Source organism: Antechinus flavipes, chromosome 6 (genome assembly GCF_016432865.1).
Source record: "Antechinus flavipes isolate AdamAnt ecotype Samford, QLD, Australia chromosome 6, AdamAnt_v2, whole genome shotgun sequence".
Classification (NCBI taxonomy): domain Eukaryota; kingdom Metazoa; phylum Chordata; class Mammalia; order Dasyuromorphia; family Dasyuridae; genus Antechinus; species Antechinus flavipes.
In genome coordinates, this window is record NC_067403.1 from 199,281,997 (window position 1) to 199,298,122 (window position 16,126).

The following is a 16,126-nucleotide window of genomic DNA, read 5'->3' on the forward strand; positions in this document are numbered from 1 at the left end:
GAGATAATATGTGGGGTCTTTTAAGTTAGCATAATACCTGACATATAAAAGGTACTACATAAATGCTTATATTGGCAAGGTGACCCTGGGAAAGCCATTTATAATCTTAGTGCTCAAGAAAGCCCTTTAAGATTATAAATAGCAGAGAGGTTACAGTCTTGAACAGGTAAAGGGAGTTTCCTCTCCAGGGAGTTTCCTGTCCCAATGAAATCACCTATCCAGTCCCTATCCCTTCGTATGAGACACCTCTATTATTAAAGCACTTCCCACAAAACTTCCTGATGGGGCAGAAATGATGCTCAGTTATTGGAAGCTAAGCCAGTGGATGGGACTAAACGACCCTTCTGTCTTTGGCTATCTGATATTATAGGTACAATCTCAGAAGTAAGGTTTGCAAGACAGTGTGGACCTTCATGATTAAAGGCAGAGATCCTTAGAGGTTCAGTGGCCAGCAAGAGATGAAATTATCCAAGATGTATCACTGCGACTTTTAAATATTATCTACTGAGGTACATATGGAGAATCTGCCCCAGTGAAATCCCAGGTCCTCAAAGTAATGGATGCTGAAGTGTTTTGGAAGCAGTTAAATGTTGTACAGAAGTCAGAGAATATTAGGAGAAAGAGGATTACATGTAGGGAATGCTCTGTAAGTTTCTTTTAGTGTTGAGCCCTTGATATATAAGATGATGGATGATAAACTGCTTTGAGAAAATATCCATATCCTACATCCTGATAATGATTCTTCAAAGAACAAAGAGGGAGCCAATCCTGATAGTTAGAAAAAGATTGATCATTACCTATTGTTTACCAGGTCAAGTCTAAACTATTTATCCTGGCATTCAAGGCCCTCTACCACCTGCTTCTATCCTGCTACTCCAAATCTCATTGATACCACTGAGTTTCACCATGCCTGGAAATGTATTTTCTCTTTCCATTCAATTCATTTAAATTCAAATTATAATTATTAAGTGTTTATAGTGTACAGAGAAGTTTCCTCATCTATAAAATGAGCTGGAGCTGGAAATGGCATTATCTTTGCCAAGAAAATCCCAAACAGGCTCATGAAGAGTTGGAAATGACTGAAAACTATTGAAGAATGACAACAAAGGGCAAGACCCAAAGATTAAACAATTCCTAGGGCCTGCCTTCAGGAAGCTTACAGTCTAGTGACTATTATTGTCACTATTATACTTACATTATACTACATATTATTGTATTGTGTATGTATACATCCATCCATTCATATATATAAAAAATATTATATGTTAATATTTTATATTACATATGTATATATACATATGTGTATAAATATATATATTATATATATAAAATGAAAGATATGAAGGTGATCAAGCACAATATATGTATGGATGGGGGTCAATTTGGTTGGAGCTCAGCCCACCTGGAGGAAAGGAACAGGAGAAAAGATTTGTAAGTTAGAGTGACACAAGACAATTGAGGGCATTGAACACTGGAGACATGAACGTCTTCAGAGCTCAACTCATCCTCTCTTCCCTCCCTTCCTGCCTCCCTCTTCCTGCAAGATAAGATGCTTTCCCTGACTAACTCCTTTCTCACTGACCTCTTCCTTATAGGCATTCCTATAAAACTTACCATCTGTAGTAAACCATCTATTCCACCTCCTTTGAGTGGATAATTAAATGGGTAGATCAGGAAATTACTGCATACAATGGGCATAATATGATTAAGTTTCATGGAAGTCAAGATGGAAAGCTGGAGGCTAGATGTAGCATTTATGTGTCAACATCTTGGAAGCAGAGTTTATCTCATACCTATCTTTGTAACCTCCTCTGTATAAGATAGGATCTTGCCCATGGAAACTGCTTAATAGATGTCTATAGAAATATTGGTTGATGTAAGATATATTCAGAACTGAATGACTTCATGAACCCAAAGAGTAGTGATGAAAAGTGGGATCATCCTAGAACAGAGGTGTCAGAGCCTTAGGTTAGCTTTGTGCCCACAAGGTAGGCAACAATTCCAAGTGGCCAGAACCAGGTATAAATGTATTTGGGAAATATTTAACAAAATAAACAAAAATCCAATAGAACACAGATAATGTGAATATATAGTTTTCTAAATTAACATGCTGCTTGCTAGGATTTTAAAGTAAGAGTTTAGTGGCCCCAATTTTGATTTGAGTTTAATATTACTGCTCTAGAGTCAGGTTTCTGATGTCTTGATTGTTCAACATTTGTCTCAGTGACTTGGGTGCTTATCAGATTTATAGATGACATGAAACTGGAATGACAAGTAGGATGACAGAATCAGGATGAAGAAATACAGAGAGAGAAAGAGACAGAGAAACAGACACACACAGAGATCTCAATCAACTGAAAATTTAGCTTAAGGTTTTAGGAATGGTTAACTTGGAGAAAACTTGAGGAAGAGAGAAGAAAAACAAATAGATTTCATATAGCTTTCAGATTTCAAATACCAGAAATGTTACTGGAAGTCACATACAAGGGAAGAGTTCTTTATCAGAACTTCCTGGCAATGAAAATAGGTGCAATAGGAGGTGGTGAAACTCCCAATACTAGAAGTATTCTAAGAGAGGTTGACTGATTATCTATTGGAGCAGTAGTAGAGAAGACTCCTCCTATGGTGGGACTTTGGATTAAAGGATCTCTAAAGCACATCATCTTCGGTCCTCCTTTCCTCTCCCCCAATCCCCTACCCCCACAGCAGAGGAGGAAGTCTTTTGAATTATAAGCACTCAGTAATAGCTTGTTGAATGAGTGATACTGCTTAACTTTTTCCTGTCTGTTTTATTCTATCTTCTGTGCTATGGGCTCTTTCCCACAGTTGGCTTCCCAAGAACTGCTCCTTCTTTGTGTCCACCACCAGACTGGAACCAAGCATGGAAGGATCCTCAATAATATTCTAATTGAGTTGAATCAGAAGGCCACCAATTAACCATACTCTAAGATGCTAATGAATCTGTAATTTCATTCAAGAAGATGTAATTTCATCAGAATTCATTCTCTCTCCGCCCCCCCCCCCAAAGTAGCACAGTGTATAGAAAGATGGATCTAGATTCAAGTAATTCTGAGTTCAAATCTTCCCTCAGACACTAGCTGTGTGGTTTTGGGAAAGCTACTTTTTTTTTTTATTTTATAATAACTTTTTATTGACAGAATCCATGCCAGGGTAATTTTTTTTTTACAACATTATCCCTTGCATTCGCTTCTGTTCCGATTTTTCCCCTCCCTCCCTCCACCCCCTTCCCTAGATGGCAAGCAGTCCTATATATGTTAGATATGTTGCAGTATATCCTAGATACAATATATGTTTGCAGAACCGAACAGTTCTCTTGTTGCACAGGGAGAATTGGATTCAGAAGGTAAAAATAACCCGGGAAGAAAAACAAAAATGCAAATAGTTCACATTCATTTGGGAAAGCTACTTAACAGTTGCCTGCCTCAGTTTCCCCATGGAGGATCAGGGGACTCCAGTACTGCTGATCTCTATTTGGCCACTGGATCCAGATGGAACCGTTCACAACCCTCCCTTCCTCAAATCCAATTCACTTGCATGTCACAGCATCACCACCACCCCACCACCCCCGATGTCATAGTCCTTTTTGAGAAAGAGCAACCATTACCTTCCAGGGGGAAAAAAAAATCAAAGAATATTTGTAAAGCATGTTATAAACCTTAAAGTCCTAAATGAATGCTTCTCATTATTCTTAGCAAATCTGCTAGTTCATAGTTGGTACCAACAAAAGGAAAAGAATCTAAGATCTTATTCTTGTAAAGTGCTAGGCTGCAGAGCTGTAATTTCTGTATAATGCAGCTGAAAATTCATTCCAATAAACATTTAGAAGCATTTGTTCTGGGCTGCACACTGAGGGACTGTAAGAGATGAATAGAACTTGATTTCTGCTCTCAGCAAGCTCCCAATCTAGCAGAAGAGAAGAAATGAGGGCTCTAAGAACTAGAATAAAAATGAAATCAAAGCGGGTACAAAAAGAAAGGTGCCCAGCACAGCCCAAGGTTCAGGAAGGAAAACATTTCTTGGACCTTAGAGCTGAAATGGATCTTAAAGTTCCACTCTAACTCTCTTATTTTACAGAGGGGGAAACTGAGACAGAGCCAAAAGGGAATCCACAGCTCTCCTGATTTCAAAAATCTGTACATTTTGTTAAGCTGCCTCCATTTCTTCCTGGCAATCCCGGATGCCCTGGAAAATCTAGGGGGAATCCAAGATGAATGAGCCGCCTCCTCTGGCCCAGGTGAGCATCCAGCGTCCTGAGATAGAGTGGGAGGAGAAGCAAAGCAGGGGGTTGGGGGAAAGCCCCTGGGGTGGGGTCAGCAATTCACTAAGTCCCTATCTGCGTTAGGCCCCATGCTACCGGGTAGTTGGGGTGGCAATGTCAGGAATAAAACAATCACCCCCATTCACCATTGACAGAGAGGAAAACTGAGGCCTCAAGAAGGGAAAGTGACTTGGCATCCCAGGCAGAATTTGAACGCAGCCCTTCTGATTTCAGACTCAGAATGCTTCCCGCTGTATCACACTGAGAGATGTTTAAGGTTTTAATTTCAGAGTCTTCCGAGGCTCACGAACGGATGCCAAGGAGAGCTCTCTGAACCTCCGTTGCTTGCGCTGGAAATGGCTTATCATAATGCCGGTGGGTGCCGCAGGAGCGGCTGTGAGGCTCAAACGAGGGGATTTATGTAAAGCACGTTGCAAATGTTAAACTTCTCTCTCAATGTCAGTTACTGTTTATTATTCTTACTCCCCACTGGCGGACGGAGACGAGTAAACAAGATGCTAGGAGGAAAGGCTTCCCGGTGAAAGGAGGAAAGGCTCCCAGTAGGAATGACCCCTGAGCTGAACCTGGAATGTACTGAACGGATCTGAGCGACAGGGGCCCTGGCTCTGCCAGGAGCTCGCAGCGCGAGCGCAGCCGGGCTCCTCTCCGAGCCTCAGTTTCCTCTTTTGTGAATAACAGGGATGACGGGAGATCTAAGGCAGCACCCGCCCCCCGCCGCCGCCGCCGCCAAAGTCTCCCCCTCACGCCTTTTAGTGCGGCTGACGAGACGGGGGGAGGGGGGCGCTCTGCTCCCCCCCTCCCCGCGCCCGGGGTCCGCGCCTCCTAGCACCTGCGGCCCCCCCCCGCCCGGAGACAGCCCCGCCCCTCTCCGCCCCGGCCCTCGCGGTCCCTCCCCCTGCGCCCGTGGGCCCGGAGCCGGCGCCTCTGGGCATGCTCAGTAGCTCGGCGGCCAAGGTCTGGCCGCCAGTCGGAAGCTGTGCGCGTCTCCGGCTCCTGCCTGCGGCCGGGCCCATGCGGACTGCAGAGCTCGGAACCCCCCGTGCGCCCTGGGCGCCCCGCGCCTGAGCCCCCGGCGGGCTGCGGGCCGGATGGCGGCGGCGGCGGCTACGGGCGCTCGTTCCTGGTTCGGAGGCGGCGGCGGCGGCGGCGGCGGCGGCGGCGGCACCTCCGGCTCGGGCTCGGGCTCGGGCTCCGGCTCCCGTATGGGAAGTCCGGCCTCCAGCCCCAAGCTCGGCGGCGGCGGCGGCAAGGGCCGCCCGCAGCTCGGCCACACGGGCCAGGGGCCGGGAGCCGGGCCGGGGCAGGGACAGGAGCCGGGTCCCAAGTCCTCGGCGCCCCCCGCCGCCCCTCCGGGCCACAGCTTCAGGAAGGTGACGCTCACCAAGCCCACCTTCTGCCACTACTGCACCGACTTCATCTGGGGACTGGCCGGCTTTCAGTGCGAGGGTGAGTCCCAGAGCCCCTTCCCGAGGACAGAGCCCCGTTTGAAACGCCTCCCCCCTCCTCAGCAGCACTTTCCACCCAGGGACCCTTGAGCGCCTCCTGGGGCACCGCAGGCAACCTTGAACTCCCTCCTTGGGCTTAAAGCCCCTCCCGGGACCCTCCGAAGGGGTGAACGGCGGCCTCGGACCCCTGGCTCTCGGGGAGGGATGGGCACCAGCCTCGGACCTCGGCCAGGGACGCCTGACCCACCTCCACCCGAGCCCAGCTCTCCGAGCCGGCTCCGCTGCCATTCACCCCGTCTGGGCCCCTGGCTCTCTCCCTTCCCTGCCTGCTCTCCTCTGTCCAGGGTACCCTCCGTTTGCCGCTGCCTTCCTCTTGGAAGCCTGAGCTGGGGAGGCCCGGGACCCGGACAGCAGGCCAGCCTGGGTTGGGGGTCTGCATGTGGGCATCGGAGGGCTGGGCTGCCCGCTCTGATTCAAGGTCCGTGTTTAGCCTGGAGGAAAAATAAATGACAGGACACATCGAACCTCCGCCCTCACTCTGCCCTGCAGTCTGGAAGGACCTCCTGCTGCCTCGGGTAGATTCTGTATTTTTCAGAAACATTTTATCACACAATAGAGTGAAATGGCTATGCGTGCCTTCCAGTAGAAAGTTAAGCTCAGTGGAGATAATTTCTAAGCTTTCCGTCTCCCGCAGCACTGAGCGCTCTATACACACAGGTGCAATGTGTTGATTTGACATCATTCCTATTTTTCTTTTTTTTTTTTTTGGGGGGGGGGCAGAGCTGAGGGACAGAAAGGAACATTCTGGAAGCTTTGATTATGGGCCATCCCCCCTCCCCCACCCTGTAGGGCTCTGTTTTTTAAGGGCAGTCAAGCCCCTTCTGGCTGCTGAGTGTTGGGAGCCGTGGGGTCTCCATCCCCGTAGGCAGAATCCTGGGAGGGGCTTTGTGGATGTTCGGGGAGGGAGAGGTCACTTGGGGATGATGGGGTCAGGGAGGAAGCTGGTACACAGGTTTGGATCCAGGTAGGGCTCAGGAAAGGCCTGACTGTGTGGGGGTAAAACTGGGAGTCCTTCCTGCGGAGGTCAGTGTTGGGCCCTGCGGGAACTGTCCTGAGCGCTTCCCTGGACCAGCCCTTCACATGCTATCCCCGGGACCAGATCGCCCTTGCGTTCATCGTCCCAGCTGGGAGAGGAGGAGAGGGTTCTGTCACTGGAGTCAGCGGACATTTAGTAACACCTACTGTGTTCCAGGGACTGAGCCAAGTGCTGAGGATATAAAGACAGGCAAAAGCCAGTCCCTTCTCTGAGGGAGCCACACAAATCACCGCGTCCAAACCAGCTGTACCCAGCCTAAATTGGAAGTAACGAAGGAGGGAAGGCTTTAGAGCTACAGAGGATTGGGGACGGATGAGGTAGGATTTTTAGCTGGGCATTGATGAGGAGACGGAGAATTCCAGGCCAGGAACAGAAAATGAAAATGCCCAAAGAAAGCGGGGGGAGGTTTTGTGTGGGGAAGAACCAGGAGACCAACGGCACAGGTTTGTGGAGTGTGAGGCTTCTTAGAGAAGGTCTTTAATCACAGAGTGTCAGAGTTGGGGCCATCTGGGCCAGATCCTTCCTTTGGGGAAGCAGAGGCCATGTAACACGTAGAAGAAATTCGTAGTGTATCCAGATCCCACTTCATTGCCTCTCTCCTTAGTTTTTATCCCGACTGATTGTTGACATGCTGACTGTTGATTGTCAGGCAGAAAGAGAGATGACTCTGGGCAGACATGTCCAAGAATTCAGTCCTGAAAGCTCAGGACTTACTACTTATGAATTATGTGTGATTATTTCACTTTGGTATCTTTATCATTTGTAAAATGGGGTTATTAATGCTTCCCTCACTGGATTATTTTCAGGAAAGTGCTTTGTAAACTATAAAATCCAATACAAGTGAATCATTTTTATTACTACTGATGACAACAGTAATTGAGTTTTGTGGCCACAGGGCCCTTAGGGAACCATGGTATGGGACAAAGGAACCACTGTGGTAATAATACTGGGCTGGCCAGCTAACTCGCCCTTGAACTTCTAACCTCCAGTGTGAGAGCCCTTACCTGGAGGATAGTCATAATGAAGGAGGGATAATGATTGCAGCATTTCCCATTTCTGTAGCCTTTTAAGTGTCTCTCCCTTTCAAGTCTCCTGAGAAGTAGATTGTCCATTTTTATCTGTAAGTGCAGAGAGGGGAAACCACTTATCCAGCATTACACAGCAACTACGAGTCAGAAATAGCTCTCAAACTCTAACTTTCAGTCCCCTTTCTACTATTCCTCATTGGTTTTCTTCATCATGTTACAGCCAAACCCTATCCCCTTTTCCCTGATACCTTAGTTTCTTGTCCACCCCTTTCTTCTTCCATTAGTAGCAGCTTCTGAAAATGACCTCCATTTAGCCACCTAAATTAGTATAGAGAGCCTCCCAGATGAGAAAACTCTTTCTGTCACTGGACGCTGCATCTTCTCAAGTCAGCAACTCGAGGCCCTGGGGTTTAATGGAAAGAGTACTGGAGAGCCTGGGGTTGTGTCTTAGCTCTGACTTCTTCCTCTATGACCTTGATTACATCTTTGCTCATTTTCTTCATCCCTTACTGGATGAGAGCCAAGACAGATGATCTTTAAGGGCACTTTCAGCCCTATAGCTTAGGAGATGATTGGAAGCTGGGAAGAATATAAAAGTAGTTTTTAAAAGCAACATATAAGGTCCAGTCAATATTCCAACACAGGGTGGTATTAGGGAGTTAGAATGCCTGGGTCTAGATCTCATCTAATGTACTCTCCAAGGAGCTTCCAGTTCCTCAGTGGAATTTTGGCTGGGATGTGGCTTCCAACCTGTTTGAGAATGAGGACCTCATTTTTCATCTCATCTTTCAGACTTCACCCCTCCCCATATGACAGTTATTGAGCTATTAGCCATAATATCTTAATTTAGAAAAAATATATGACCCAAAGCTACTATGAATTCAGGAATGCTTTTAATGGCAGTCACATTAATATCTATATGCATATGAAAAATAAAAACACATGTGAGTGAGATGTATTATTTGTTGTTTACAGAAGACATAATTTGTGGATTTGCAGATCTCTTAAAAAAAAATTTCAGCCTTGAAAGAGTCCATAACCCTCAAATTGGGATCTTATTTGTGGATTTGCAGATCTCTTAAAGAAAAAAAAAAAACAACTCCATAGCTCTCAAATTGGGACCCACTTGACTACAGATTTGCTAATTCGGTTCAGTGTTGATTAAGAGGTATATATATACACATTCTGGTTCAAGATTTTCACAGTAAAGGCTGTGTACAAAGTAAACGTCTGGGATGAGTCGTCATCCCTCACCCCTAGTGAGTGTCATGAAACAGCCGAATCCCTCCTGAAATTCTCTTTTTCCCTGGTAGGGAACCCATGAGTCCTGGCAGGTCCTACGGGTTTACTAGGCTGTTGAAGATGGGATTGTTGTCTACAAAGAATACAGCTCTGCCTCCCAAGCAAGCCCTGACAGGACTCCTAGGGAGCAGGAGTAAACCTTCACACTGAGAAAATGCCTTCTGTACTTAAGCCTTTTGGCTTCTCTCAGGCCGATTTTGAGCTTAAGCCCGTTCTCTCCTGAGGCTGGCAGAGGCGATTAGCAGCTCTATGAGCTGAGAGCCTCTGAGGAGGATTTTTGTCTCAAGGGCCCTCTTGACAGGCAGGTGTCCGAGGTTCGGGTCCGCGAGGCAGGGATGGAGGTCCTAGAGGGAGAAGCTGCCTCCAGAGCGCTCTGAGTTGGGCTTTTCAGGCTGCCCCAGTGGGGACCAGGCCAAGTGCAGGCAGGAGGTGGGCTTTGGGCCTAGAAGACAGCTGTCTCTGAATCCTTGCTCCACTGGCGTAAAGGAAATCCCGACCTTGACATTTTCAGCCATTGTTGCTTTCAGCTCACTGGCTGCCAGAGGGAGATCTAGGGGTCTGCCTCAGACGTCATCAGTCATTGAGTGAAGGCTTTGGGGAGGGCCTTGTGCTTGGTGCAGGGATGCAGAGAGATGGAGGCCGGGCCCTCCCCCCAGAGGGGATTTGTGGTCCAGTAGAGGAAACAGGATATACACACAAAAGGTACTTGAGTGGAAGACTGTGGCCTTGGAGTCTGGAAGCTTGGGGCAGAGTCTCAGCTCGGACTTTTTAGCTGTGAGAAACACTGAACTTCTCCGCCTCAGTTTCCTGTTCTATAAAATGGAATAATACTATAATAATACTTTTGTTTCCTGTCTGGGAGGGAGAAGTACCTTAACCTACGTAGCAAGGTGGGGACTGCCCTTTTCTTGGAGAAGTATTTATGAACCCAGTAATGTTGTCAAATATACAGAGGCTCAGTGGTTGGAGGCGGAGATCTGGATGTCAAAAAAGCTTCCTTAATCCTTCTCTAGTTGCAAAATAGGCAGATTTTCAGCCTACCTTCCCTATTACAAATGTCCATGTTTCCTGAGTGGTCTGATTTCAATCGAGATGGGTGGGGGACTCTGGGAGGAAAATGCAAAGGCAGGATAAGTATTCGCCCCATTTTACTGTTGGGGAAATCAAAGCCTTGGAGGGGAAGTGACTTGCTATGTGCTAGCCAAAGCCAAGACTAGAATCCAGACTCCAGACTCCAGACTCCCTGCCTTTTTAAGGTCATCATATGAATGGCAATTCCCCTACTCATTCATAAGAATCTCCTTAGTGGATTTCTTTGACAAAGAGACCTAACTCAGTTTCAGTTGATAAATGATGGACAGAAGCAGCTACATCCAAAGAAAGAACACTGGGAAATGAATGTGAACTATTTGCATTTTTGTTTTTCTTCCTGGGTTATTTTTACCTTCTGAATCCAATTCTCCCTGTGCAACAAGAGAACTGTTCGGTTCTGAAACATATATTGTATCTAGGATATACTGCAACATATTTAACATATATAGGACTGCTTGCCATCTAGGGGAGGGGGTGGAGGGACAGGGGAAAAATTGGAACAGAAGCGAGTGCAAGGGATAATGTTGTAAAAAAATTACCCTGGCATGGATTCTGTCAATAAAAAGTTATAAAATTAAAAAAAAAAAACCATAAGAATGTCCTTGAAACAATTAAATTCAGTTATTTATGACATGGGGAGGTTTTATTAAGAACTGCCTTGTCTCCTCCCTTTCCCCCCAAAGATCAGTTGTATAACTTATACATATATGTGTGTATATTATATATATATGTGCATATATATATACATATATAAGTATAGCTGCATATAAATATACTGTTAGTACTATATATTCTGGGTGCCCAGCCCAGAGCTGGCAGCTGTTTGAAATACAAAGAATGAAAAGACACACTCCCTGCCCCTGAATGCTGATAGCCTTGTGGGCAAAGTACCCTTGATACTTGATACTTGAAATATTTGGATACTTGAGAAAATGGCAGGTCCTAATCATGGGGGCATAGAGAGCCACAGCAGCCAAAAACTTCTCAACATCAGCAGTATCCATGGAGCAAGTGAAGTGGCCTTCAGTACCCCAGTCAGTCCCTGTGTAGAATGATATCTTCAGTACTGAGTACCATGTTAGGGGTAGCCGACTGCCGCATCAGGGGAGGGCAGATAGAATGGGCAGGAGATTGCAGTAAATGTGGGAATCAGTTGGAGGTTCTGGAGAAGAGAAGTCTTGGGGGGAAATGCAAGAGGTTGTTGCATGGAAAAGGGATTTCACCTGTTTTGCTTGGACCCAGAAAGCAGAACTAGGAAGGAGGCATAAAAGAAGGCAGGGAAAAGCAGCATTTTGGCTCAATATCAAGATGAATTTCCCAACAATGATCACAGTCCAACAGAGAAGTGTCTGGGCTGGAAAGGATCTTAGAGACCATTGGGTAAGCGACTTGTCACCTTCCCTGTGTCTTGGCAGCTGTTTGGGGAAGCCTGTGTCCAGATCAGACTTATAAGTGCGTAAAATAGAGTTACTAAATAAACCAACTATAATGAAATACAATTCACACACTTTTTTAAAAAAGGTAAAGAAACGCTGATCTAAGCCAACCTCATCATGTTAATGATGGGGAAGCTGAGGTCCCAAGCAAGAGAAGTGACTTGATTAAAGTCAGATGGTGAGTTAATGGTGGAAACAGGATTAAAATCCAGGTTTCATGACTTCTCCTCTCCAACATTTAAGAGGCAGGGATTGACAATGGATGGATACCCTGTCTGGTCCCATCCCTCCTCTTCCCCAAGTCCCAGCTAGTTATGAAATATTGAGAACACTAAGAATTGTTTTGTCTTTTGTAATATGTTGTTCTTCAGACAAAGAGTTTGCAGCCATCCTTTGCTGTGAACCAGATATTTCCCAATTAAAGCAATAATGGTTCTTCCCATATGTACAGAGGTTTATAATTTATAAAGCTCTTTTCTATGAATTATCTCATTTGATCCTCACAACAATCCCATGGAGGAGGCAGAGTAGGACTTGTTTTCCTCATTTCAGTGAAGAGAAAACAGAGACCAGAGATGACATCGACTTAGTGGTAGAGTGAGGGACTTTGAGCCAGTTTTCCTGCTCCTTGTGGCTAGAGCTCCTTTCTGTCATATCAGAATCACATTTTCCTTTTTCTATTCTTTCTTGTTGCCTCTGTTGATGGTTGGCATTGATGAAAATACCTGCACAACCTCCCAAGGAGTAGCCACGTGGGGTGGAAAAGTCTACCTGGCAGACTGACATTTCAGGAAGTGAGTCAGAGCCAAGGAAGTGGGAAGAAATGTTCCCTACCTCTTTCCTCCTTCTCTTTCTTACCTCCCAGGGAAGCAGCAAAGTCACTCTGAGAGGTTTATGAGTTAAAGAGGTCACCCAGAGGAACATTTGTAGGAGAACATTTGCCAGGCTGGGGCAAGCTGCTTTGGGAAGGACCAAGCCCCATGAGCCTGTGCCCACACAGCCTTGAGATCATTTCAGCTCCTATTGTTTGCCAGAAGCTGGGGATAAAAAGACTAGAATTAACATTCCTCACCTTCAAAGAATTAGGATCTGCTAAGTATAGCTACTTAACGTGGAGTCAGAAAACTGATTTTGAAAAAAATCTATTGTTATTGTACTTCAGTCTGTATATTTTATTTTATGCATATAAAAGCATGATTCTGAGAAGAGCTCCATAAGTGTCATCATACTGCCAGAGGGGGCCATCAAACAAACAATGATTGAGAACCCGTGGTTTGGGTAAGAAATATGATGTACACATATAAGTATAATGTGAGGGAGAATGTCATAGTTGAAAAGGAGAAGTTTCCAAAAGGAGATTTCAGGAGGAAAAAATCATTTTTATCTTTTGGGGGGAAAAGATGAGGAAGGCTTCAAATTTGAGTTGGGAGCCTCTCGCCATCCCTTTTTGTCCACAAAGACACAGGAAGATTTGGGGAGCCAGCACCCTGAACTAGAACTTGGGGATCCAAATCTAGAATGTTTTCCACTTCTCCCTGTCTCTGGAACTGTCTGAAAACACAGAGCATGGGACAGCACCAGCTTGGAGACAATGAAGGCGTTTCCTTGCCTACATGGTGCTTAGATGATAAGACCGTGGCCTTAACATGTATATTATACTTAAAAAGAAATCCCAAATGACATCCTTTAGGATGTCTGATTTGAAGTGTCTGATTTCCAAAGGCTTCTCCATTCTAGGAGTGGGGAGGGTGTCTGTCCATCCACACAGCATGATGGGGGCAGGAGGAAGGGAGGATCCTGGAGAGAGGTGGAGAAGTCTGAAACCTGAGCCTTGCCCTACAAAAACTACTTTTCTGGGGACAGCCCCAACCCCATCTGCATCCGCATCCGAATCCTCAGGTTTGGAGGTGGGTGAGGTTCTGGGACTGCCTTTGGGAAACCTGTTCTGCCAGTCCAGGATTTGACACCGTAGAAAGATTGCTTAGTAACTATGGTCAAAAGAGGGATTGTAAACTAGCCGTGTGGGAGGATTAATTGCTAGGTTGTCTCTGTGAAAGTATAAGGAACAAAAATTCAAAGGAGAAAGAAGATGGTTCATTTGTAAAACTCCAGGCTGGTGGCAAAACCAGTCTGGGGAATGTTTATATTTTCAGAAAGTCAGGCAGCTGACTTGGGCTTAGCCCTGAAGGTAGATGTCCTCAAGAAGATGTCCCCTGACTATAAATGTGAGGAAGTCAGACCCAGCCTGGTTGGGGAGGTGCTTAGTGACTAATACCTGTCTGCCCACCCCCTACAACCATTCCTTCAGTGCTCTGAAGGGCTCCCAGCCCTTGGCTGCCATTCGTTCTCTTCCTTGAACCTACGGGAGATAGGGGAGGGCAAAGACCATTCTACCCATGTGGCCATTTGGAAACCGGAACCCCAGAGAAAATTGGCTTTAGGAAAGGCCCAGAGGTTTGCCCACAAGTTTATAAACAACAGTTCCTAGCAGAGCCTGGGCCAGATTTGGATCTAGACTCCTAGACTGAGCTTTTGGGTGGGTATAGAGAAGAGGGCATGGCTGTTCTGTGGAAAGGCTGGAAGTATAGATAGATGGGACCACTCCCTTCTTCTGTTTAACTGTCTGCAGAAAGTGGTTTTTTCCATCCCAGCAGCAAGTTGGGGGATAAAGCTTCCTTGCCCATCATAGGGCCAGAAGGAATCCTTGGAGGCCATTTCCTTTTACAGGTAAAAAAAACTGGGCTTTATTAAAAAAAAAAAATCTTTATTTAAAAATAAATAAATAAATAGATAGATAAATGAATGATTGAATGCATGAAGCTGGGACCAAGAACAATCAAAAGACTAATCTATGATGGAAGTTCCAGGCAGCAAATACCAAAAACAGGATTTAAACCCTGGTCCCTCAGGCCCCAAATCCAGCATGCCTTTCACTGTCTCTCTCTCTCCCCCTCCCTCCTCCCCCCACCCCCCCCCCCCCCCCCCCCCCGCCTCTTTTGCATCCCTGGAGGTTAGCACAGGGACTAAAACATGATAGCTGCTGAATAAAAGTTTGTGGAATTGAGCCATGGAGTGGCAGTGCCCCCAGACTCAGAAGGTCACAAAGCAAAAGCCCTGGCATGCCCAGTCAAGTTGGCAGGCGTGGAGTGTGAATCCAGGACACACATGTTAGGTGTCTGACCCTCAAGGAGAGGCTCACCACGATGGCTTGGCCAACCAGGCTTGAGTAAGTTGGCTTTGATTTTATCACAGCAACACATCAAGCTGTTAAGCTATGTCCTAAAAGGAATGAGGAAAGAGATGGGCAAATCTCTTTGTTGAAATCAGGGATCCTCAAAGAATAATCCTGAACTGTAATTTATTTGGAACTTACTCTGAAGAAAAAACTCAATTATTTAAGCTTAAATTTATAGCTTCCTTTAAAAAAAAAAAAGACAAATAACTATATCGGTTTATCAGTGACTCCCATGTCAATATCTAACAAACACCATAAAGCTCCTTTCTGTGCAAAGCTATGTCTCCTCCCATTATATTTCTTTGTCCAATTTGTGTATCTGTGTTCCTTTAAATTATTTTTTTATATCTTTCTTCAAAAATCAATTTTCTTTCCCAACGTTACTTCCCTCACATCCCCAAGAACTTTCCTTTGTAATTTAGAATTTAAAAAGAAATCTAGGAGAGGGGATGAGGGGAAGGAGGGAAATATTGGAACACAAGGTTTTTTGAGTGTCAGTGGTGAAAAATTATCCATGCATATGTTTTGAAAATAAAAAGCTTTAATAAAAAAGAATTTTAAAAAAGACAAAAGAATTTTAAAAATTAGTTCAGCAAAACTGATCATTGAATCAACTCCTCCAGCAGTATGGGTTGTGCTCCACGCCCATAGTCCCCCACTTCTGCCAACAAGGCGGGGAGGTGAATGTACTAGCTCATAACATGTTCCATAATTTTGGGCAAGACCTGTGCCCGGCTCTGAAAACACAAAGGCACAATTAGGAGGCAGTCTCCTGTTCTCCGAAAGTTTATATTCTCCTTGGGAGATAGGGTGGAAGGGTGGGGAAGCCATCAGGTAGTTTGAGGAAGGAGAGAGAACTAAGGGGAGAAGGGAGACAGGGAACTGGGAAGGTTTCCTGGAGGAAGTAGCATCAGAGTTGACTCTGAAAGCAAGATAAGGATGAGATAGGAAGTGCACTGGAGGCATGTGGGATATCTTGGGTAAAAACTCAGTGTCAGAAGAAGGCATGTTCAGGGAACAGCCAGCAGCCACTTTGGCTGGAATGTAGGGTTCATGGATAGAAATAATGTGAAATCAATCTGGCATGGTAGGTGGGAGCCAGATTGTGGAAGGCTTTATTTTTTTTTCTTTTTTCTTTCTTTTTTTTTTTAATTTTATTTTATTTAATAATAACTTTGTATTGACAGAACCC

The 16,126-nt window shown here is 45.4% G+C and overlaps 1 protein-coding gene across 1 annotated transcript in view; it reads left to right on the forward strand.

The window, feature by feature from the left end:
• Positions 1–5,388: 5,388 nt before the first annotated feature.
• Positions 5,389–16,126, forward strand: part of DGKQ (diacylglycerol kinase theta) — a 103,271-nt gene continuing 92,533 nt past the window's right edge. Inside the window, exon 1 of the mRNA XM_051966284.1 lies at positions 5,389–5,746. Within this exon, the coding sequence (XP_051822244.1) occupies positions 5,389–5,746 (358 nt within the window). The remainder of the gene's footprint in view (positions 5,747–16,126) is intronic.